The following is a 25,992-nucleotide window of genomic DNA, read 5'->3' as shown; positions in this document are numbered from 1 at the left end:
TGTGGGAAGAGTACATAGATGCCTTGACAAATCCTGCCTCTAACTGGAGAACTGCACCTTCTGGGGTCCCAGAAACCCAAATGAGGAACATAAAATGGGTACAGATCTATTTGAGGACACACAAAAAACAGTAAACAAGCACTTAAGAGTTAGAGGGTGAGATAGAGAGAAGAAGGCAAAGGTAGAGGGCAAGCAATTTAAATCAGACTATATTTGAACACTGCTTGTAAGGATGCAGGATGTTTAAAGAGGGGGAATGGGTTTGTGCACTGTTTTCACTACTTACTAGCCATAGAGCAAGTTATTAAGCCTTAGTTTCCTATCCTCCCTACAATATGGGGATGATAGCACAAACCACACAGAGTTCATAAGGATTAAGAGAGTGAAAATATGTAAAGTATATGAACATTGCCCAGCACCCCCTTTTTTCTTTTGCATTACTAGTACTTTCTACCCCCAGCTTTGCTAAAGGATTAACAACAACAGAAAAGAAGAAATTAAGGCTAATCTATTTTACTTTTTGTCAAGTACACATGGAAAAGGTTTGATGGATTTCAACTTACACAAATGAGAATTGAGGATTCTTCTAAGTCTTCACTTGAATTACTTAATATTATGCTTGTATTATCACTATCTACCATTTCCACAAATAATTTAGAATGGGTTGCCTAACAATACAAATATTTTAAGTAGAAAACTAACAAATGGATAGAGGTATTTTGAATAAACACATGGAAGGGGGGCAGGAGGTGCAATTTAAAAATCAGTATACTTATGCCAGGCCTCCCAGTTGGCTCAGTGGGTAAAGAACCCGCCTGCAATGCAGAAGACATAATAGACACGGGTTCAGTCTCTGGACTGGGAAGATCCCCTGGAGAAGGGCAGGGCAAACCACTCTAGAATTCTTGTCTGGAGAATCCCATGGACAGAGGAACCTGGTGGGCTACAGTCCATGGGGTCGCAAGGAGTCGGACATGACTGAAGGGACTGAGTGTGCATGCACTCATACTTATGCCATAAATGAGAAATTCATGTTAGAAATCAAAATGCACAGAAAAACAATAATGCTTATAAATGGATTTAAAACATAATTAGAACCCTTAAGTGCGTACTAAAGGTAAAATACAGAAAACCTGAGCAGTTATACTGAAGCATTCAATAATACAGAAAGAAATCAAAAGGAGAAAAGTTGAAATGATTTTTAAGTATATATTAGTCAAAACATTTTCAAATACAGAGAGAGAAAAAGAAAGTCAAACATTTATTAGGTCAAAGAATAAGAAGGAAAACTGAACTGAAAGATTTCATTTTTCCTAAAATATAATACAGAATTAGAAAAAAAGTGCTTATTTTTAAAGAAGGAAACTATAAAGCCAAATTTATTGCTGAATGAAGTAATGTAACCATTATATAATTTAACAAAAATGGAAAGAGTTGGAGAGTAAATAGTTAAAAAAAAAGGAGAGTTTATGTAAATATACAGTGATATTTAATACATAGAAAATCAACTGGGCTGTGTAAGGACCACAAAGGGCAGTTTAAATGGGGTCTCACTGTTTAAAGAGTGGAAGACAAAGTAGTTACCCTGGACAAGTTTCGGTGAGTAGCCTGACTTTCATCTTGGATACAGTACTTGCAAACATAATTATGATATTGATTTAAGAACACTCAAAGAAAAGGACTGCACAATAGTCAGAATGTATTTGCAAGGCACAGATCTTGCTATGCTAATACAATCATTTTTTGAGATGACAGAGAATGGATAAAGGGAGCTGGGCGGATCACATTTATCTACATTTTAAGAATGCTTTCAACCATGTGCTGCATATCAGCATGCTGAGAAATTAAGGGATGAACTGTGTAAGTGATGTGATAGACTGAATTATTAGCGGCTTATGGGTTAGAAATAAAAGATTATTATTCTTTCAGATGCAGAAATATACACACATACATATACAGATGCATCTCAGGTTTCAATTTGCAGCTGGACTAATTATATGAAATAAAATAAACGTAGCTTATGCATTAATCATTTTCAGGGAAGTTTAACTTGATAGCATTCAAGTATCTAGACAATCCGGAAGAAAAAAATTCTGGAAACTAACAACAGCAAAAATCTGGCTAATAATTTACTTCCATTCACAAAATACAGGCAAAGGAAACATACTGAATGAAACACACCTTTAATCTTTTAACATTAGCGTCATATAGGTTGCCTTACCAGTAGAATTTTTCTTCAACATCTGTGGTAATAATTTCCCCACATTTTGTTTGGATACACAGAGAATTCAGTTAGCTCAGGTAAAAACTTGGCAAGTCCATACTAGCAAATATTGATAGTATTTTGAAATTCATTGATTTTTTTTTGATTAGTTGTAACTCTTTAGAGAAATTGTCTGAGTGAAGGCCTGTCTTAGCGTAAAGACCTAACGGTTAGATTACACTTTCCATGATGTTATTTGGAATCAACTTCAAGCTCAGGATAAGTTACTTAAGCATGGATTTAAAAGAAGGAAAGGTAAACTGGTCATTCATTCATTTATGCAGTAATTAAGAAACTGTGTCTACTACATGTTAAGCACTGTGGATACTAAATCCTCTACAATCCTAGAATTTATACTCTGGTTAGAATGACAGGCCTATAAAGATGCTAATTAAAACAGCTATAAATGGAGAGAGGTGCTTTTCTAACAATTCGCCGGTATTGAAATGGGAAAGGCTAAGTGCAAGGTCAGCTGCTGCTGCTGCTGCTGCTGCTAAGTCGCCTCAGTTGTGTCTGACTCTGTGCGACCCCAGAGACGGCAGCCCACCACAGTCCCCCGTCCGTGGGATACTCCAGGCAAGAACACTGGAGTGGGTTGCCATTGCCTTCTCCGCAAGGTCAACTGACTTAGTGAAAATCAAAGTGAAAACATATCTTCAAAAAAATTACAATATTACCTTCAAGTATCTATAGTTACTTAAATTCTTCTAACTAAATTTATTTATTTTTAATTGAAGGATAATTGCTTCATAGTATTGTGTTGGTCTCTGCCATACATCAACATGAATCAGCCACAGGTACACCTCTGTTCCCTCCCTCTTAAACCTCTCTCCCACCTCCCTCCTCATCCCATCCCTCTAGGTTGTTATCCAGCCCTGGTTTGAATTCCCTGAGTCAGACAGCAAATTTCCATCAGCATATTCTTAAAAAAATCTTTTAAAAGATGTTTAGAGCTAATTTAATGAAAAAAAAAAAAAAGAGGACAGACTATTAGAAATATCAATCGTCATCGTGTACACAAGGGGCTCTGAAATTTTAAAAAGTTTCTTTCAGCATTTAAAGGCAGTATTTTGGAACACATTATCAGGCTTCAATTCCTTGAAAGCTTCCAGAAGAAGCAGTTACTAGAGGAAGCATTCATATTATGTATTTTTTCATAACAATAAATCACCCAACAATTTCAATATCCGTGGTTACCATATCAATGTCATCTGCTTTCAACTGGTTATGACTCCAATTAAGATTTGAATTAATGGAATTAGACTAATAACTATTGCAATATATATTTACTGTGTTGGTTGATAATAAGTGCCACACTTGTAAATTATAGCACCACAATGTTTTATAAGGGCTATTATGTCATTAATTAGTTACATTGATCAGAATACCACATAACACAGCAGTACTGAAATATTACAGTTTGCTTAGACTATTTGACATTTAGTATTATATCTATTTGTACTACATATGACCATAAGCATAACTGAAATCAGACTGTTTCCATGAACAAAACCAAAATGTGCATTTAAGAAAGCCAAAAGAAGAGAATTCTAATGAGGATTTTTACCAGCAGAATTCATTCATTTTTTTCAATACACCCATAAAATTAGTTGATCTAGGACAAGAGCATAAAGTCAGGACCTACAGGAGTCAAGGTAGGAACTCTGGATACACATTTAGTTTGAATCTACTTATTTGTAGGGTTCTGCCACTTGAATCTACAGGTTTTTTTTTTTCCCCCTGTTTTGAGGGCTTGGTTCTGATGGAATGGTGCTTTTAAGAATTCTACATCATCATACTAAAACATTTTAGGTTCTATAAGGTCTCAGCTTCTAATTTTAAGTTCGAGGTGTAAATTTTTTGTGGTTGTCATAGTAAAAGGAAGGCATTGTGAAAAATTCTCAAATTTCAGATTTAGACAGTAGCACTCAAAAACAATAGCTGGGAAAGATTGAGGGCACGAGAAAGGGACGACAAAGGATGAGATGGTTAGATGGCATCACCGACTCAATGGACATGGGTTTGGGTGGACTCTGGGAGTCGGTGATGGACAGGGAGGCCTGGCGTGCTGCCGTTCATGGGGTCACAAAGAGTCGGACATGACTGAGCAACTGAACTGAACTGACTCAAAGACAATACTTTGGAACACATTATCAGGCTTCAACTCCTTGAAAGCTCACAGAAGAATTAGTTACTCTGCTAATTAGCCAACAGAGTGATATGATTACCAGTCCAAGTGGATCATCAACTTAACTGACTGAGAAAGAGTTGCCTGGATCTTGCTTTAAGCACTGTGATTTACGACAGTATATATAAAGCCTCTGAGAATGAAAAATGTACAATTTTCACTCACATGCATCACAGCAAACTGAAGGATAAACACAGTTTGTTAGGGGAGATAAAAATGTGTTAGATTTCTGTGTGTAGTATTTTTAGGGGGTGGCTTCAATGCTATTCAAGGAAATAATCTACAAAAATTATGATGAATTTCTTAATCTGAATTATAACTGACATTTCTGACATTTCCTAATTTATTGTTCCATCTTAAGAGCATTTTTATTTAAAATCTTATTGGCAAGGAGACTTTTCTTCATCACTGGTAAAATATTTCAAAATGTACCCATAAGATCAATCCGTTTTTATGACTGATTTTGATGACTTAAGATAAAAGTTGGAAGAAACTCACACCAGTTCCTCTGTATGACTTTGTATCTTCCCTCTTTCCCCAGATGCTTATCACTAGGATGCTTCTAAACTAACCTTACACTAGCAAACATCAGTGTCCAAGACACTGAATATTGTGTAATATTGTGTCATAGTTTAGGTTTGTAAAGTAGCAGGAGGTACCCCTTAAAGAACTTAATGATGTTTTATGCTTTATTCAGAGAATCACGCCAAATAGTGACTCTTCACTGTGACTGCTTTGAAACAAAATGAATACATGTCTTTACCTTCTTCCTTTCTTCTCTTTGCTTCTTCTTCATTTCTTTCTTTGGCTTTCAATGCTTCATCAGCTTTCGCTGAAACAAAAACAGTAAAATTTCTGTGTTTATTTTATGCCTACATTGTGAAAGAAAATACTGGGAGAAGGAGAAATAAATTCATTACATATTTTTTGTGCAGTAGCCAGAAGGAAAAAAATGGCTGAAAATCTGAAATATACCTTTTACAATCTTTATTCAGATTATTTACAATATTTATTTAGAATCTTAGAGGCTTAGTTCAACATAATCTCTGCATCAGAAAGAAAATGAATTTAAACAACATACGTCTAATGATGGCATAAAAACTGGGAAAACCTGTTGGTCATTAAAAGTCATCTGACTTGTCAGTGAAATGTTATCTGTTTTAAACTTTGGAGAAGAGTTAAGCTACAATCCACATTTTAAATATAAGAAGCTTGCCATATCTTTGGAACAGTATCAAATTAGGTAGCGTATTACTTTTTTCACTGCATATCATAGTAGCAGTTCTTTATTCATGTTATGACAGCATTTGGTAAAAAGAATCTTTTTCCCTCTAGAAACCTCTTCCCTTATTACTTAATTATCTACTAGTTGCTCAACTGCAGGGGTTTTCAAACACTTTACTACAGATGTTAGAGAAGATTAAAAATATACAGCACAGTAACAAGGGACTATCAATATACTCTGTAAATTAATTAAATTTCTGTTCCAGCACATCATTTATTCCAAAGCATTAACGTCTCAAAGGAGCGATTCTCCTTTATTGCCAGCTTACTGCCTGATGAGTGAACTAAGTGAAAATAAGTCTCTAATAGCATTATAGTTGATGAAATATTAAGTTAAAAAAAGTATTGCCTCGTCAAAAGAAAAAGAAATCAAACTGTGCCAGCATTAAACTTTGGATGAGTCTTTATTATAATGATAACAGCAATGTAAACAGTGATTTAAAAATTAAACACACTTACTTTTCAATTTTTTGCTGCATATATTTTTCCTATGCAAAATCAACATATCCTTTTGAAGTATAAAACCTGGCTTAAAAAGTAATTTAAAGAAAATACACAGCACATACTTAACTATTTTTCTTCAAAAGTTTGATTTTTCTCACTGTCAACACTGACACTTTCTTAAAATATAAAACTTATATAGTGGTGTTGTGGAGTGCTATATCCAATTACACAGACATCTGTTTCCATTTACAAGCTTTAATACATACTTAGACTGCATTTAAAGTCATGAAATATTAAAACTTTTATGCCACTCTGTATCATTGCAAGAATCTATTAAATTAGATAATAAAAACAAACCACCAGTAACTCTAAAGACTTTTACTTCATTTACACTTTATTCTCCCTGGTAGGACAAGGATAATAGAAATTCCATTTAAATTCAATTTTGGTTATATGTGTAATTGTAGATATACCCCTTGAGTCATGTAAAATGCTCAGCTTATGTTTCTTTCAAATTATCCCGCTCAGATTCACATTCTACTCCTTACAACCATCTTCAATATGTATTAGCAGAGCTCATTAGACTGAAATTTAATAATGCAAACATCAGGTGGATTTCAAGAACCTCCATTAACAACGTAAGATGGATTGCTTATATATAGCTCTTGGGCCAACTGGGCACAATTTAAATTCAATAAACCACCCTGCCTAAATCTGATTTATCTATTTCACTAGGCTGGTTTGTCCTTTCTTACTGATTTGTTGGGCAATTCATTGGAATATTGTTTTATATGGTTTTCTTTAAACTGCAAATGGCTGTTGTGCTGTGGTTAAATATTTTATGTAATTGAGCTTCACGATGTCAATCAAGATTCCAAAGCAAGTGTTTGTGTGTATAAATTAAAAAAAAAAACTTTGAATTATGGAAAAATATTAAAAGCACATTTGAAAATTTTTATCAACAATCAATACAGATATGTTCTCTACAAAGGATATCAATGAACTCGAATAAAATTTATTTATTCAAACTGAGTCATTAAGATCAAACTCCTCCTCGATTACTAAGGGAATTTGGAAGTAATTCCAAATTATTTTTTTCCTTTCTCACTGCTTTATGGTATTATTGTTTATATGTGAAGAGGGAAGAATATATAGTCATTCAAGACATGACTTAGTTTATCCTGAGATTTCTAATATTCTGTAAAGGTGGCACATTTTGTGGTGGCTAAACCACAAAATTTGATACCAAAGAACAACTGGTAAGTGGTATGATCTATTCTTATAACTAATGATCAGTCCTTTTGGATTTTACAGCAGAGCATTTACCAAAAGTACTTATATCTTTCACTAGCCTTGCACATAACTTCCAATGTCTTGGCTCTTCCAAACTCCTCAGGCTATGGGTGCCCTCCTTTTTTTGCTTCCTTCCCTACCCAACCTGAACTCCAAGATTATCATTTCAATTCCACATTTATAAACACCCTCATTTCCCTGATTCCTTTGTTGCTGTGCTAAGCTGCTACCAACACATCTGACCATTTTTACTTTTGCCATATAAGCTCACTACAAAATGGTATATAAATGTTATTGACTATAACGATTTAGAAATTATCTGGATCCTTCCACGTTGCTCATTCTTATCAGTATCTACAGCTGATTTCTGTTCTTGTTTCCTACAGTTTACTAAGCTTTCTCCACCGGAAGTGCCAACAATCTCACACCAGCTCCCCTGACTCCCTTATATTGTCTCAGCTTCACTCCCATTCACCTCTAAATTTTTATGTGCATCATTCCTTATCTCTTCTTTTTGCCTTGTTTCAAAAAGTAAATCCATCCACATATGCTTTAGAAACTATTCCTTTCTGTATCCTTTAGGGTTCTTTCTGCTTCTCAAGGTTCAAACTCACTCTTCTGTATCCTCAGACTATAAATACATTCAAGTCTCACAAATCCTATACAATATTTGCTCTTCTGTCAACCAAGTTACTGCCTTTTCTTGTTCCTGTTAGATTTTTGCCCCAAAGCTTTTGTGATGGTCCCTCCAAACTCTATCATAGCCAAATCTAATGGTTAATTCAGCTTTATCCTGTCATCATCTCTACATCTTTTTTTAAACAGCTAACCAACCACATATTTATTAAAATGCTTTCCTAATTCTAACAATTCTTTGTCAGCCTTTTCTGGATGCTGTCTCTTTTACCCACCTTTCATTTCTTGGAGTTCTGTTGTTAAGCCGCCTTGTGGGTCGTCTAACATGTAATCTATGTGTTTGTCATAATTCCAGTTCTGGCCTCTTTTCAGACAATCAGAACATTTTCCCCAACTATTTCCTGAATACTTCCACATAGATATTTCAAAACTGTGTCCACAACTGAACTCATAATCTTTCCCTCAAACTTGATCCTCTTTCCTTGGTATCTGCTGTTTTCTCTCTCAGATTAGAAACCTTTGTGCCACTATCCTCCAAATCATATCCTCATGCAGTACAGACTGACCAGGAGTTCCATCAGATTCCACTCCACGGATTAACTCCAGAATTCATCCAGTCCTTTGCATTTCATTACCAATATTCACAGTTAGGCCTCATCTCTTGTTACACCGAATAAAAAAGGAGCTCCTATTTCATCTATGTACTTTTAATAGTGTCCGTCTAATGAACTCTTTATATTATCACCAGAGCAAGGAATGTGTTCCTTTTATGCATCTCCAGCAGCAAGCACAGTGATATCTAGAACATAAAATGCTCAATAATTACAAAATAAATAAATCTAGCATTCTAAATACAATCATATCACACTACCTCTGAAGGTACCCTGTTGTGCATATGAATGTAAATCCAATCTCCTTAGCATGCCATCTAAGGACTTTCACAGTTTGATCTCAATGAACTTTCTAGCCTTATCATTCACCATTTTTTTTTCCCTTCTCTTCGCCACACTGAATTAGTTCCCTAAGGATTGAACCTATGTTCCCTGCAGTGGAAGTGCAGTCTTAACCACTGGACCCAGGGAGTTCATCATTCACCAGTTCTCTTTCACCACTTCAAGGATGCATGGCCTTGTGGGACCACGCTGTGTTTTGTTTGTATTACCATGCCTTGTTCTTGCTGGGGTGCTCACCTCATTTTCTCGTTGAGAAAATCTTGCCAGTTTTAGTTCAAATGTCACCCTCTTCTGTGAATCCTTCCCTGATTAATACTCCTTGTCTTCAAATGGATCTGACTGCTCTCTACTTTCTTCTCAGGCACTTCACTACCTTCCTTAATGGAATGAACAACACTTTATTCCTACAGGAAAGAAAATATTCTTCTCTTTGAGTGCAGCACACAAAGTGTGACAGAAATCCTTCTTCATGAGACTTTATGCAGACTACATTTTTCTAGTCTTTCTTGTAGAATTTACTTTCATTCAAGCCAATGAAATGTGACTATAAGTGGAAGTGTATCATGTTTCCATACATGGCCCATAAAAAACTCTCACACAATCCTCAATCTCTTGCCCTATCCATTGGCTGAACAGAGGACCAGTGGAAGGACAACCACAAGATAAAAGAGATTTCGTCACCAAATTTCTGCAAGGAGCAGTGCTTTCCTAATCTCTTTCTCCTTTGAAGACATGATCCCATTTACTGAACAAAACAAAGAACATGAATATACTTGCAAATGAATAAAAAGAGGACAGAAGTATGCATGGAAAACATTTAATTTACTAGCCTAAGCTTCTGTGGCAGAGCAGGGTTTCTACCCAAACCCAACAGGTGTGCCCTATATTTGCTGTTGTTTAGTCAGTAAGTCACGTCCAACTCTTTGTGATCCCCATAACTGCAGCATGACAGGCTTCCCTGTCCTCCACCATCCTCCCAAGTTTGCTAAAAATTGTGTCCATTGTGTCAATGATGCCATCCAACCATCTCATCCTCTGTCATCCCATTCTCCTCCCACCTTCAATCTTTCCCAATATCAGGGTCTTTTCCAATGAGTCGGTGCTTTGCATCAGGTGGCCGAAGTACTGGAGCTTCAGTTTCAGCATCAGTACTTCCAATGAATATTGAGGATTTATTTTCTTTAGGATTGACTGGTTTGATCTCCTTGCTGTCCCAGGGATTCTCAAGAGTCTTCTCTAGCACCACAGTTCGGAAGAGTCAATTCTTTGGTGTTTAGCCTCCTTTATGGTCCAACTCTCACATCTGCTTACAAATAACTGTGAAAAGATGAGAAGCGAAAGGCAAAGGAGAAAAGGAAAGATACACCTATTTAAATGCAGAGTTCCAAAGAATAGCAAGGAGAGATAAGAAAGTCTTCCTTAGCGATCAATGCAAAGAAGTAGAGGAAAACAATAGAATGGGAAAGACCAGAGATCTCTTCAAGAAAATTACAGATACCAAGGGAACATTTCATGCAAAGATGGGCTTGATAAAGGACAGAAATGGTACAGACCTAACAGAAGCAGAAGATATTAAGAAGAGGTGGCAAGAATACACAGAAGAACTGTACAAAAAAGATCTTTACAACCCAGATAATCAAGATAGTATGATCACTCACTTAGAGCCAGAAATCCTGGAATGCGAAGTCAAGTGGGCCTTAGGAATCATCACTATGAACAAAGCTAGTGGAGGTGATGGAATTCCTGTTGAGCTATTTCAAATCCTGAAAGATGATGCTGTGAAAGTGCTGCCCTCAATACTCCAGCAAATTTGGAAAATTCAGCAGTGGCCACAGGACTGCAAAAGGTCCGTTTTCATTCCAATCCCAAAGAAAGGCAATGCCAAAGAATGCTCAAACTACCACAGAATTGCACTCATCTCACATGCTAGTAAAATAATGCTCAAAATTCTCTAAGCCAGGCTTCAACAGTACATGAACCATGAACTTCCAGATGTTGAAGCTGGATTTAGAAAAGGCAGAGGAACCAGAGATCAAATTGCCAACATCCGCTGGATCATCGAAAAAGCAAGAGAGTTCCAGAAAAACATCTACTTCTCCTTTATTGACTATGCCAAAGCCTTTGACTGTGTGGATCACAATAAACTATGGAAAATTCTGAAAGAGATGAGAGTACCAGACCACTTGACCTGCCTCTTGAGAAATCTGTGTGTAGGTCAGGAAGCAACAGTTAGAACTGGACATGCAACAAGATTGGTTCCAAATAGGAAAAGGAGTACGTCAACGCTGTATATTGCCACCCTGCTTATTTAATTTATATGCAGAGTACATCATGAGAAACACTGGGCTGGATGAGGCACAAGCTAAAATCAAGATAGCCAGGAGAAATATGAATAACCTCAGATATGCAGATGATACAACCCTTATGGCAGAAAGTGAAGAAGAACTAAAGAGCCTCTTGATGAAAGTGAAAGAGGAAAGTGGAAAAGTTGAAACACAACATTCAGAAAACTAAGATCATGGCATCTGGTCTCATCACTTCATGGCAATTAGATGGGGAACAGTGGAAACAGTGACAGACTTTATTTTTTTTGGGTCCAAAATCACTGCAGATGGTGACTGCAGCCATGAAATTAAAAGATGCTTACTCCTTGGAAGAAAAGTTATGAGCAATGTAGAAAGCATATTGAAAACCAGAGACATTACTTTACCAAAAAAGGTCCATCTAGTCAAAGCTATGGTTTTTCCAGTAGTCATGTATGGATGTGAGAGTTGGACTACAAAGAAAGCTGAGCACCAAAGAATTGATGCTTTTGAACTGTGGTGTTGGAGAAGACTCTTGAGAGTCCCTTGGACTCAAGGAGATCCAACCAGTCCATCCTAAAGGAAATCAGTCCTGAATATTCACTGGGAAGACTGATGCTGAAGCTGAAACTCTAGTACTTGGCCATCTGATGTGAAGAACTGAGTCATTTGAAAAGACCCTGATTCTGGGAAAGATTGAAGGCGGGAGGAGAAGAGGATGAGATGGTTGGATGGCATCACCAGTTCAATGGACATGAGTTTGAGTAGGCTCCCGGAGTTGGTGATGGACAGGGAGGCCTGGCGTGCTGCAGTCCATGGGGTCGCAAACAGTCAGACATGACTGAGTGACTGAACTGAACTGAACTCACATCTATATATGACTACTGGAAAAACCATAATTCTGACACTATGGACTTTGTCAGCAAAGTGATGTCTCTGCTTCTTAAACACTGTCTAAGTTTGTTATCGCTTTTCTTCTAAGGAGCAAGCATCTTTTAATTTCATGGCTGCAGTCACAGACAGCAGTGATTTTGAAGCCCAAGAAAATAAAGTCTGTCACTCCACTTCTCCCATCTATTTGTCATGAAGTGATAGGACCGGATGCCATGATCTTCATTTTTTGAATGTTGACTTTAAGCCAGCCTTTCCACTCTCATCTTTTACCTTCTTATAGAGGTTCCTTAGTTCCTCTTCACTTTCTGCCATAAGGGTGGTGGTATTTGCATACCTGCAGTTGTTGATCTTTCTTCCTGCAATCTTGATTCCAGCTTGTGCTTCATCCAGCCTGGCATTTTGCATTATACACTCTACATGTAAGTTAAATAAGCAGGGTGACAACATACAGCCTTGATGTTCTCCTTTTCCAGTTCTGAACCAGTCCATAGTTCCATGTCCGCTTCTAACTGTTGCTTCTTGACTCGCATTCAGGTTTCTCAGGAGGCAGGTAAGGTGGTCTGGTGTTCCTATCTCTTTAAGAACTTTCCACAGTTTGTTGTGATCCACACAGTCAAAGGCTTTAGCATCGTCAATTAAGTAGAAGTAGGTGTTTTTCTGGAATTCTCTTTCTTTTTCTAGGATCCAATGGATGTGGCAATTTGATCTCTGTATGCTTATAGTCCATCTACAAAGTGAAAAAAATTATTTTCTCAAGATAGTGAAATTTTGTGATGTTCTACTGTCAGTTTTGGAAGCCAGAGAGAAATGTTCTAATGAACTGCAAATAAAAGCATCTAGCAAAATGTATTTTCCTGCTTATTTCAGTTTAAAGTAATTTCTGGTGCTTCTTAACACTAACGGTAAGAAAATGACCAAGACACTAGGGTATTTCAGAGGCACGGCCATGTCAAAATATTTTAAGTACCTAATGTAAAACACGGTGGTTTATAATCAGGATACTAGTATTCTATCTGGCATTGTCCATCCCATCCTTCACATGTATATAGACTTTTCTGAATTAGCTATCAACACACATTAGAGAAAGTTTTCAAATATTTTTTTATTTCCACTACATTTACCGTGGCACATATTTACTCAGTTCAAACATTTTCATATGCTTACCAAAAAAGTGTGAGTAAAAGAGACACAATGTAAGCAAACAATTAAGTGTCATTTCTCCCCAAATTCTAAGTACAGTAAGGTATTTTATCTAGGTAAGTTATTATTATACATATTTTATTAATGAAGAAATAAAAGGTCCAAGAATGTTAAATAACTAGCCAAAGATCAGAATGACTAAGATTCAGAGCTTGTAAATGCTAGTTAAATGCTTTTTAAAAGTCTATTTCTTACTTCTTCACTTGCCTTGAAGCAAAGTAACCAAAATTAGAGAATAATGAACTGCTTCCATGCTGTTTACTGTTTATGGAGAAATTGTCTATGGAGAAACGTTTATCTGAATATACTTTATTCAAAATCACATGCAAAATTTGAAGAGGCCTCTTGCTTCGTAATAACCATTAGTATTTGTTTGCCTTATTTGTTTCATATATTTAAGGTGGTTAAAAAAATATATCTAGAGAGTTTCTCCTCATAGTACTATGTTAAATCTCACAAGCATTTGAGGCTGGAGCAAATTTCAATAATTCTGAGATTTCATCCACATGACCTTCTACCAAAATACAGTAGATCTTCTAAAGTGATACAGTGATTAGTTCTATCTATTAAGTATGATTCGGATCCCAAAGTGTTACATAGTACCATTTTTCAATAATTCTTGTGTCTCTTGTGTTTCACAAATTTTTGTGTCACTGCAGAAAATGATGGCTCTAAGTAAGAAACAGCTGAGTAAACGCATTACTAATTTTCATGCTATGTGTCTGTGAGAGAGACAATTAGCAAAGAGTGAAAAGTGACATTTACATTTAGAATTTAATTTCCCCTGTTGATGGTTAAGGCAGTTTTCATTTTAACCTAGAGAAGAAAAACCAGGTGATGGTAAAGTTTAGTTCGGCTGTCCCAGGGTCTCTTTCTAGGTCTAACAGAAAGGGGAGAGTGATAATAAGTGTCTGTTGGAAGAGGTACAAAGGTGTAAATGCTGATATAGATTTTCAAATATATCAGCTCATCTGTTAGCAAGAACTACTATTTTTTATATTTTTAATGCCTTGGTAGGAAAAAAGTATCATTGTTAGTAGAAAGAAAACAACATTTAATCATTAGCTTTTAAAAATGGTGGTGGTTGGTGCTTCATGAGAAGAAGTTTATAAGTTTATGTGAGAAATTATATTAGTTTTGTATCAAGGGTGGCATATATACCTCAAAATAAATAATTATAAATCTAACAACTTGGTTGAAGAGGACGAAAGTTTTGAATTCAAGGAAATGATCTTACTACTAATACCACACTTGCAAAAACCTTATTCTTCTTCACATATTTGTAAACAGCAACCCCCAGAGGTTTCTAAAAGTCTAGAAATAGGAACTTAAACATGACAAAAGAAAAAGATACTTAGACCATAGTGTATTTGTATTAGATAAGAAATGGTTAAGAATGACTTTCAGAGAGAAAAATTATGATAAAAAATGTAATGTTAAAAGAATCCTAATAGGCTGTTATCTTCAAGGTTTCCTCAGATGTTATTGCTGGGTTTTACCTCTAGTTTTTGTACTTATCTAGACCATAGCACAGCAGAATAATCTAAAAACTCACTACTTAATACTATCAAAATCATTTATAGATTTACAAATGAAAACAGCTGCTGCTTCCGCATATTTAAAAGGCTTATATAATTATGGTTATAATACTAGCTTTTGCAGTGCCTCTGCCTCCTTTGCATAGAAAAGAGATTCATTAATTGTAAGTTCTTATTCCTTACCAAGTTGTACCATTAGTAAATACTGCCAGGGACTTTTTTGGTGGCCCAGTGGTTAAGAACCCACGTGCCATGCAGGGAACACAGGCTCAGTCTCTGGCCCGGGAGGAGCCCACAAGCAGGGGGACAGCCGAGCCCGTGCTCCACCACGAGGAGCCACCGCACTGCAACTGGAGCAGCCCCCATGTGCCACAACCAGGGAAAGCCCACACATAGAAATGAAGACCCAGTGCAGCCAAAAGTAAATAAACAGACTCAAGATAAACATTTCCAATACAAATGGTGACAGAGACAGACATACTGTCTTGCATGGCTTAGAACAACAAAAAAAGTGTCCATGTAAAAACGTTGAGTCATTTCCCATATTTGAAATGATTATTCTGAATCTGCCTCAAATAGCATCAGGGTCAATAGTGACTACAACTGAAAAACTATTTTACAAACATGAAATTGTAATTATTGCATAGCTATTGCAAAAAAAGCCATCTTTCAACATTAGTAAATGCTCTAAAAATATTAATTTTTGCTAGATCACCTTACAAGCAGGTTTTTTTATTAGCTCCTTCAAGTGTCCAGATTTACAAAAAAGATAAAATAGATGACAGAGAAAATTCTCCAGCAGAATACTGTACCCTAGTCATTGAGCTAAGTGCTGAAGACTGAGAAATAAAGAAGTTTAAATTAAGACAGGGAAAAATAAAACCAAACACACACACCTGTGTACAGGTACTCTGGAAGTAACAAAGAAAGAGGATATGATCGAGGAAGACTTCCAGGGAGAGGTGATACTTGGGCTGCCTATTGTAGGATAACTTAGTTAGGAGGACAGGACAATCATTTGGTTCATGAAATCTAAATGAACCAGCTCAATTATATTTTATGTTTCATTTTATGGTTACAATCCAGTTCAGATGGGCCTTGGACTAAACAGTAGTAGAAAGCCAGGAGGTATGCTGTCAAAGGATCCAAGGAGGGACATCTGACCAGAAATTAGTTACCTAAAACAAATCTAATCCTACCAGTACTGCTTAATAAAGGATAGCTTGTTCTTTTTAAGTTAAATTATTAAGTCGGAAAGTCATGAATAGACATATGACTATGTCCATAAAGGGTGCTGTCTACTGCCAGGAAGACTCTATCAATTTAAAATAATCACAAGTCAAGAACGAAGTAACAGTACAAATCACATGTGATCCATATTCTCAGAAAATCATCAATGTCTGAAGCTAGACAGAATCTTCAAGATGACACATGGTATGTTCCATGGCATACTAACTTCTCACAATTCCTCATTTAAATAAGGTTTCACAACATTGGACCTTAGACTAGACACAGTACTGAACCTCTCCTCCTGGAAAGCTACAGTGCTCATCAACAAATTAAAAGCTCTGAGATATTTTGCAGGTTGAAACATCTGTTTAACATAGTTTAGCCTGTGTTTCCCCAACTTTATTTTACTAAAGAATGATTCTTTTCTTGTAATATAAATAAACAAAGAACATATTTCAGGAAATGCTAATCTAGTCTAATGCTTTCATCAACTTATTTTAAATTTTCCCTAACTCCAGTTTTTAGGCATAGGAGTGCTTTATCATTTAATATTTTTTCTTTTTCAAAAAAACCTCCCATTTGAATATCTGGAGACAGAACTATGACTTCCAGAGCATAATTATCCTGAAGTCTAGAAATGATTCTTTAACACCTCATACTTTAAGTTATATAATAACTCAAAAGATCATTTATATTTACTTCTACAAGTTGTGAAAACAGTAATAGTAATACATGGTGGTGATGGTGAAAAATTATGGATATTAAGATGTACAAGGAGAGTTTTATTTTAAACAGCTTGTGTTGTAATGTGTGAAGTCCTACAGCCTTCTGCTGGGCTTATACATCTCTTCTCCAGTTGCGTTGATGTCTGATATTCACACAACTTCCCATTCTGCAACCTGAATAAACTGCCTAGCCAGGGTAGTTCGAATGTCATTTACTAAAATCTTAAGGACAAGTTTTTAAAAATTGAAAACAGTCCAATAACAAAATGGGGATACAGAACTGCTGTGATGTCCAGTCTCTCAAAGAAAAGCAGCACTAGATTTTTTTTTCTTTTTTACAGAATGCTGATAGGGGAAAAAAAAAATAACTTATCATTCTGGTTTCTTTGACTTATCACACATCCATCAACTGGATGTCAGTTTGAAGTCAGCGGGCCACCATTATAGCTCCCATTCCAAGAAAGATGTTTCAGCATTTCAGAAAAACTCTGGGGTTGGGAGCAATCGAATTATTCCATTTGAGACAAATTATATCCAAGACTTGCTAATTGATTTGTAATGCCTATTCTTTTGAGTAACTTCAGATATCCTACCAGTATATATTTTTAAAGAGTACCTAAGAGAAGTGATCCTTTTAAAAATAAAGATCAAAGTCCAGAAATGGCAATGCTTAACTGTACATGTCAGAAATCAATGATGAGATGCAATAGTTTTCATATCAAAAAAATAATGCCATTATTTCTTTTCCTAATTTTTACTTTACTCTTACATTACAAAGGGTGTTTTTTAAAATATAATTATATATATTTTCATTTATATCACTTGTTTTCATGGCTTCAATTCTTAAGGGAAACAAAAACTTAGGCAAGCCTACCCTATGTCAGACACTATGCTAAGTATTTTCAGATATAGCTATTTCACAGAATTTTCAAAAAGTTTCAAAGAGGCTGAATAAGTTGCTAAAGGTTACAATCCTGATAAACAGGTGAGTCAAGAATTAAAACAGGTCTGTATGTTCTTCTTTTCATTACTCTATAATGACTTTGTAAAAATAGTATGGAAATAACTTATCTAAAACAAATCTAATCCTACTAGTGCTGCTTAATAAAGGATAGTCTTGTTCTTTTTTAGTTAAATTATTAAGTCAGCAGGGTCATGAATGCAATGAAATTGTACAAAAGTATGAAAGCAAATAATTTAGGGTGAAATTGCTGTACTATTAATAAATATTTTGAAGTTGACTGTTTTCTTTCAGGAATACGAAATGCTCAATATTTAAGTGCATGCCATGATTTTGGTTGCCTCAACTTGAGAGACTCATCATTTAAGTGTGAGGGCAAAAGCTGGATTTCAGTGCTGTAATACATACATCTCTATACTAAAAATGCTAACATCTCTGATAAAATGCACACTATCACTGCTGAGTCCACAAATTTTCCCCAAAGGAGTTTTATGCCATGTCCTGATTTATCCTGTTAAAAGCATGTTTTAAACGCACTTTTATAAACCATATTCTGATAGAGGGGTTGTATGGCTGCCCTACTAATTGAGGAGCCCCTATAATGTAAAGAATACCACAAGTTCAATTCAGAATTAATACAACAGATTTTGTTGGATGACAAACTTTGTTGGAAGCACCCTGGAGGTGTGACCTGGTTTTGGAACAGCCTCTGAGATTTCTACTCCCCAGATCTATGAAAATTAGGCACATAATGAAACTCTTGCATTTACTCTCCAGGGTGAAATGTAAACTGGACCAATGCATAATCTTTATCAGCCTATTAATGAAGAGGCATATTCTTTTCTCTCACATGATAGGTGAATTAAACAACAGCAGCACAGTTTAAGATAGAAGAAACAAGGAAAGAAAACCGTATCCCTTAAAAATTACAGTCATGATCTATACCAATATTCAGTCAACTAAATTCAGTACCAAACAGAAACAAGGGACTATAAACGAATTGAAGATCACAGAAGTAATAGGTCAGAAATTTCCTGGATTAGGAGTGAATGAGAAATGTAAAAATCATGTAAGAAATTTAAAATGTATATAAGAAACTTCAGAAGCATTTCTTTCTATTATAGGCAAATTTCTACTAGCAAGTTGATGTACTTCATTAATAAAGCAAACTATACATAAAAACATAAAGGTCTTCAGCATTCTTTATATTTTTTTTGATAAAACACATTATATCTACATATTTTATAGGTGATAAAATACATACATCAAATGGAAGAAATTCATATATTCAAGAAAATGGAAATATAGTACCTCTTTTGAAAATCTTCTCTTATTTCAACTCTACATGGCAGTATTGAAACAAGAGAAATATTTTCAACAATATTACAATATAAAAGCAGAATTAAAAAAATTTTATAATGAAGATCTTAGTTAGAGCCATTTTATCAGTCTATGATGGTGAGAATTTGTCCTCCAAAACTGGAATGCTGCATTTGAAAACAGACACTAATAGTGACTTTCTAGTCTCAGTATTGGCCATTATCAGTATTTAACAACCTCTATTTTGTTGCTAGTGAAAAAAAGTGCAGTCGCTCAGTCGTGTCCGACTCTTCGCAACCCCATGGACCACAGCCCACCAGGCTCCTCCATCCATGGGATTCTCCAGGCAAGAGTACTGGAGTGGGGTGCTATTGCCTTCTCCGATTTTTTTGTTGCTAGATACTTTTGCTGTTGTTGCTAGATATTTTCAATTAGGCAGCTTCCCAGGTGGCGCTAGTGGTAAAGAATCCCTCTGCCAAGGCAGGAGATATGAGAGATGTGGGTTCGATCCCTGGGGTCAGGAAGATCCCTTGGAGGAGGGCATGGAAACCCACCCCAGCATTCTTGCCTGGAGAATCCCATGGACAGAGGAGCCCGGTGGGCTGTAGTCTATAGGGTTGCAAAGAGTTGGACATGACTGAGGCAACAGAGCATGCATGCATGCATTTTCAAGTAGGCATTTAGTTCAGTGGCTCAGTCGTGTCCAACTCTTTGCGACCCCATGGACTGTAGCACGCCAGGCTTCCCTGTCCATCATCAACTCCTGCAGCCTACTTAAACTCATGTCCATTGCGTCAGTAATGACATCCAACCATCTCATCTTCGGTTGTCCCCTTTTCCTCCTGTCTTCAATCTTTCCCAGCATCAGAGTCTTTTCCAATGAATCGGTTCTTCACATCAGGTGACCAAAGTACTGGAGTTTCACCTTCAGCATCAGTCCTTCCAATGAATATTTAGGACTGATTTCCTTTAGGATGGACTGGTTGGATCTCCCTGCAGTCTGAGGGACTCTCAAGAATCTTCTCCAACACCACAGTTCAAAAGCATCAATTCTTTGGCACTCAGCTTTTTTTTTATAGTCCAACTCTCACATCCATACGTGACTACTGGAAAAACCATAGCTTTGACTAGACGGACGTTTGTTGGTAAAGTAATGTCTATACTTTTAATATGCTGTCTAGGTTGGTCATAGCTTTTCTTCCAAGGAGTAAGCGTTTTTTAATTTCATGGCTGCAGTCACCATCTGCAGTGATTTTGGAGCCCCCCAAAATAAAGTTTGTCACTGCTTCCCCATCTATTTGCCATGAAGTGGTGGGACCAGATACCATGATCTTATTTTTCTGAATGTTGAGCTTTAAGCCAACTTTTTCACTCTCCTCTTCCACTTTATTCAAGAGGCTCTTCAGTTCTTCTTCGCTTTCTGCCGTAAGGGTGTTGTTAAGTTACTTCAATTTTATTTAACGTAGTGAGAAACTTTAGCATGTGTAAGCATCACTTGAAAAGTTGTTAAAACAGATTCCTAGCCTGAGATTTTTTGCATTTAAACAAGTCTCAATATATTATTAACTTTTATTTAGAAAACTTTAAATTCATTTTATCCCAAATGTAATTTATTTTTTGGTGGACCTAAGAATTACTTAAAATAATGCTTTTAAAATTGCATGCTATTTGGTGTTATTTATACTCAGGTCTAATTTAATTTCTTTCTCATCAAAGAATGTAACATATATGAAAATTTTTGATACATGTTTAGGTTTACTTTCCTAACTCACATATGGTCCATTTAAAAAATGTTTAATCAGCACTTGAAAAAAAAATATTTCCTAACTCTTGAAGTCTCATATGGGTTTATTAGAGCAAGCAAATCTATTAGTTTGTTGTTGTTTCGTTAAGTTTATCTCCTATCAATGATGGCAAGGTTCAAAGTTTATCTTTGTAATTGTGCCAATATTTGCTTTATATATTTTGAGACTATGTTATCAGATGCACACAAACCAGACATACTAACTTGATGCAAATCACTTATCAACACAGTGTATTCTGAGGAAGGGACTTAACAACTTAATGAAGTAAACATAGGAATCAAACAAAGCAAAATGATCTATAAATGGAAAGCTTATCTTTACTGAAAGATCGAAGCATCCCAGTGAAGGGTATGCTGAATCAGAATTCAAGAAGCCACATTCTTATGTCAATGAAACCACTGTCCTATTAAGTAAATTTGAAGAAGTGCTTGAGAATTCCCATCAGCAAGATATAGATAATATTACCAATCCTTCTCTTCTGTTTAGAGCAAGACATGAAAGAACTGCCATGTGGACAACCTATGGGGAAATTTTCTTCTTTTTATTCTGTTATTTCTAAGATTGTAGATCTTCAAAAATATTTTGAATGGACTTTCCTTCTCTAGTTCATTACTTGACCCACAGTACTCAATATACTGCTATACAGTAGATGCTCAATAAATATATGACTTAATGAAGACTGCCAAGAAACTAAGAGATGAAAATATACCTCATACCCAATTTAGAGAACCACAGAAATTGACAGAGTTACAGAGAGTGGCTGAATGATGAAAACTTAAGTCTTGAATAATTTTGGTTTGTTCACCAGTTGCTTTTCCTTGTCTCAGATGCCCCGAGGACTGGAAGCCAAGCAAGGACATTCAGACCACTTTTCTGAGGGCATCTGATGTGGAAAAGCCTGCAACGTAGGCTCAGTGGAAGCTATCATCTTCCCTAGAATGTGCTCTCAAAAACTGGTCAGAAAATCTCATTTTCCTTAGTATGACCTACAGCACCCTTCACTAAGTGGTCCCAGTCTTTATTTCCCAGTCTGCCACCACTTCATCCCATATGCTTTTTCTCCAAACAATAAGAACTTATTCAATTCATTAAATATATCACACTCTTACAATTCTGTGGGTTGTTGCTGTTGCATTTTTTTTTTTTTTTTGGTACCCTAGGCTTGGAGAGTTGTTTTACTCACTTTTTAAATGCTACATTTTACAAGAATCCCTTTCTAACAATAGACTGAGTTAGTTGCTCTGTGTAGTACCTCTATTTTGGCATTAATCACATTATACTGTAATCATGTGTTTAATGAATTTGTTTCTTATTCACCTTAGCATCCTCAAAATTCAGTTCAGTGCCAATGAATGTTTACTAAATTAAACTTTTGTCAGACTATTTTCAATTTTTCAAAAAAGTAAACAGTGGTAAGACAATTAGCTACAATAACTAAAGTCATTTATAGCTTCAAAATAGCAAGTATTTATACTGATGTCTGGTTACATATAACAACACACTACTCTAAGAATCTGGTATAATAATATATTGCATCAGATTCCCAACCAAAAGCTTTTTAGATATGTTAAAAGGCTGAAAGACATTTGTTAGAATATGATACCTTCAACACCATTATCTGTTAGTGAAATGGCTGAAACCAGGACATAGTGAGTAGCTGGGAGGTGTCCAGCAGAGGGGCACAGGGATGGATTCTGAAGCTAGACCGCGTCTACATTCTGCCTCTACTCAATTACTAGCTATGAGACCAAGACACGCATCTTAGCTTCTGCGTGCCTCAGTTAGTTCACCTGAAAATTAAGGTTCATGATGTATATTCATGATGTAATTTATACATTTTTAACCACTTTACAAGTTTTCAGAAAGTAAATCCTTTCTTCGTCACAAAATCTCATTTAAAGAAATATGAATTAAGTACATGTAATGTGGTTTCTTTGATATTTCTGAGAAATCGTATAGGATATAAAATGGGTCTATTAAAACTGAAAAAGAGAATATGTACATATATGTGTGTATATTTAATGTTCTTAGATACATTCCTCTAAGAACAAATTTAGCTGTATTTGTCCTCTCCTACAAATTTAGCTGTATATTTGCTTTACATTCACAGTATTCTAAAATACAAATTGTTCAACTGTCTTGTGACTTCCTCCATTCCCCTTTAGCCTCTTAACCTAGCTAATACTAATTTCTCCTCTTAGGTCTGAAAGGACTGCATTCATTTCTGCAAGTACAGCCAGTTGGACATGTGTCTTTCTTCTAAGTTAGACAGCCAACTCCCTGAAGTCAGATATCTTACTGATTTTAGTATAGTGTAGTCTAAGGCATAGATTGTTAGTACCTAAATTACTGTTTATTAAACTAAACTGAAAATTAATGTGTAAAATAATGACTCTGAGGAATAGCAATGTATTAAAATTTTAATTCTGTTCATGTCACTTAAATATTTTATGAACATCCATGACAAAAATGGATATTTAAGAGTTTTAACAGTGTCTCAGAAAACCACATTAATTAGCATATTTCATTCTAGTAATATGAATATTATCTCAAGTATAAAATGTGGCACAACCTCAAAAATTCTAATTTCAAGAGTATTTGAATTTGATATATGCTTACTTATGTCTACACACATATACATAAACAAGCTACAAATTAAGAGTGAATCCTTCTCTTACCAAAAAATTCATTTAGGATATGATTCAATATCTAGGCTTATATGCTTTAGAAGTTTCCCTGTATAACACATACTGAAGAGCAATCATTATGAATCTTGAATGTTCACAGTAATCAAATATCAAATCAAATAAAACATCTTTGCAATCACAGTAAACAGCCATTAAAATCCTATACTACTTCAAATACAACAAATTTAGATATTTAGGGAAATTTTTTCCCATTAATTATTTCCTTTGATTTCTAATATTAGGTACTTCTTATTATATCATCAACATAAAACAATGACATTGGCAACAGGATTCTTATTTTATGTTGTACCAACGTGGCCTTAGAATTAAATAATATTATTAATTTAGTAACACTATTAAAAATTAACACATACAAGTGAAGCACCTGAGTGCATTTGTATTGTTAGAAAACAAACAAACATAAAACCAAGAGTTTTTACTTCATATCCTTGAAACACAACTTTAAAAAACAGATATTTTAACAAGGCATTATTTTACACCACACATCAGTAGGCCTAGCATTTTTATAGATAACAATATAATTTTGCTGCAAGCATATAAATTTTCCAAATATTTTTGATTTATGATAAAGTATAATTTCATTACAGAAAAACATCAATATATTTTATCAGAAATGGTTAAGTAAGCCTGAGACATTTAAAAGTCTTATACAAAATAGTCATTCTGATTTCATACTATTTTCAATACTTTGAACTTTTCTGTAGAACATACTGTCATCTTGTAATATCTTAAGTTTACAAGTAGAAGAGCATAGTTTTAAAAACTTTGCCCATTTATTGTATGTTGTTCAAGGTAACAGTTTCAGAGATGAAGTGAATAGAAATACTTGTTTTTACTAATACTATTTGTCTAGAAAACTTTGTAAAACAAAATATGATGAATAAACCAACCTTTGTGGACTTATATTTGTGGACTCTTATTCTCTGTGAATTTCTTACGAGCAAATTACAGGAATAAAAAACCAGAACTGAGTGTAGAAGCCTACCGCAAATTAAATATACTATAGTTCATACTGGAGTGCTTTGCCCTTTCCTTCCCCACCCCCCCCCAAAAAAAAATCAAACATAAACAGCACTTGAATGTCGCTAGGTGGCGCAACAAGAATAATTTTTCTTTCTGCTTCTTCTACAGTCTGTTGGAATGTTAACAAACTGAATGACAGGACAAAGTACTCAACATCAGTGTTTGCAGAATTCTTATCTAAACTACATTTTTTATCTTTACTAGAGTTGTATTAGTTTATAATAATAAAATAATTTTTAGCATAAGGAAACTTCAGTACATATTTGTTTTATTTTTAATTTTTATAATATTGCTTTATTTTTCTATTGGCTATTTTGAACACTTGAAATAGTGTCAGGCTTTTAGGGAAATAAAATGGTACTGCTTTTATTAAAACCCTGGCCAAAAGTATTATGTAGCTTAAAAGTGAAAACTGCTAACAAATTACATCTTACAGCTGTGAAAGCAAAATATATAATTTTATAATATACAACATGTTAGAGGTTTTCACATTGAGATTTTTAAGCATTCTACAGCAGAGTCAAAAAGGAACAATCCAGGAATCAGAAGAATTAGACTCTAATTCTAGCTGAGCAATGATCAAGTTTGTGACCTGGGCTGAATTTTCCCAGTCAGCTGACAGAGTTCGATTTGCCTAGTTTTAAGGTCTTTTCAGTTTTCAAAAAGATCATTCTAGACACTCTAAAAATGAGTGACAATATATTTTGCAAAGAGATAACTAACATTTTCCTAAGAATAAAGTTTAAATGTATATTTTGCTATAATAGCATCAAACCAAAAATCAAATTCTGAATAATTTTAACAGATATCAGAGCCAACAGTTAAGCATTTTAAGATCATTAATTCATCTAGCAAAAACTATATCTAGAGATATATTTGTTCTTCTCTTTTAGGAGAGGGTAATTTTTAGAATGTTGCTGTTTAGCTGCTAAGTCTTTTGCGACCCCACAGACTGTAGTCTGCCAGGTTCCTCTATCCAAAGGATTTCCCAGGCAAGAATACTGGAGTGGGTTGCCATTTCCTTTTCCAGGAGATCTTCCTGAAACAAGGATCGAAACAGTGTCTACTGCTTGGCAGGAGGATTCTTTACCAATGAGCCACCTGGGAAGCCCAATTTTTAGAATATTTTTAAAATATCTTGATAGATTTTAGACATTTAATTTTCAAACTGTGGCTATTAAACCTAGATTTTATAATGGTAGTGCTACAACTGTGATACATTCA

The 25,992-nt window shown here is 35.3% G+C and overlaps 1 protein-coding gene across 4 annotated transcripts in view; it reads right to left on the bottom strand.

The window, feature by feature from the left end:
• RSRC1 (arginine and serine rich coiled-coil 1) overlaps positions 1-25,992 on the bottom strand; it is a 403,298-nt gene that overhangs the window by 75,902 nt on the left and 301,404 nt on the right. For 2 of the 4 annotated variants that reach the window (XM_043875500.1, XM_043875501.1), the window contains exon 7: positions 5,215-5,283. The exons of the other annotated variants lie outside the window; for them this stretch is intronic. In XM_043875500.1, coding sequence (XP_043731435.1) covers positions 5,215-5,283 — 69 coding nt within the window. The remainder of the gene's footprint in view (positions 1-5,214; positions 5,284-25,992) is intronic. 4 annotated transcript variants of the gene reach the window in all.

This window comes from Cervus elaphus, chromosome 19 (assembly GCF_910594005.1).
Source record: "Cervus elaphus chromosome 19, mCerEla1.1, whole genome shotgun sequence".
In the NCBI taxonomy this organism is placed as follows: Eukaryota; Metazoa; Chordata; class Mammalia; order Artiodactyla; family Cervidae; genus Cervus; species Cervus elaphus.
This window is presented reverse-complemented; position numbering and strand designations above follow the sequence as displayed.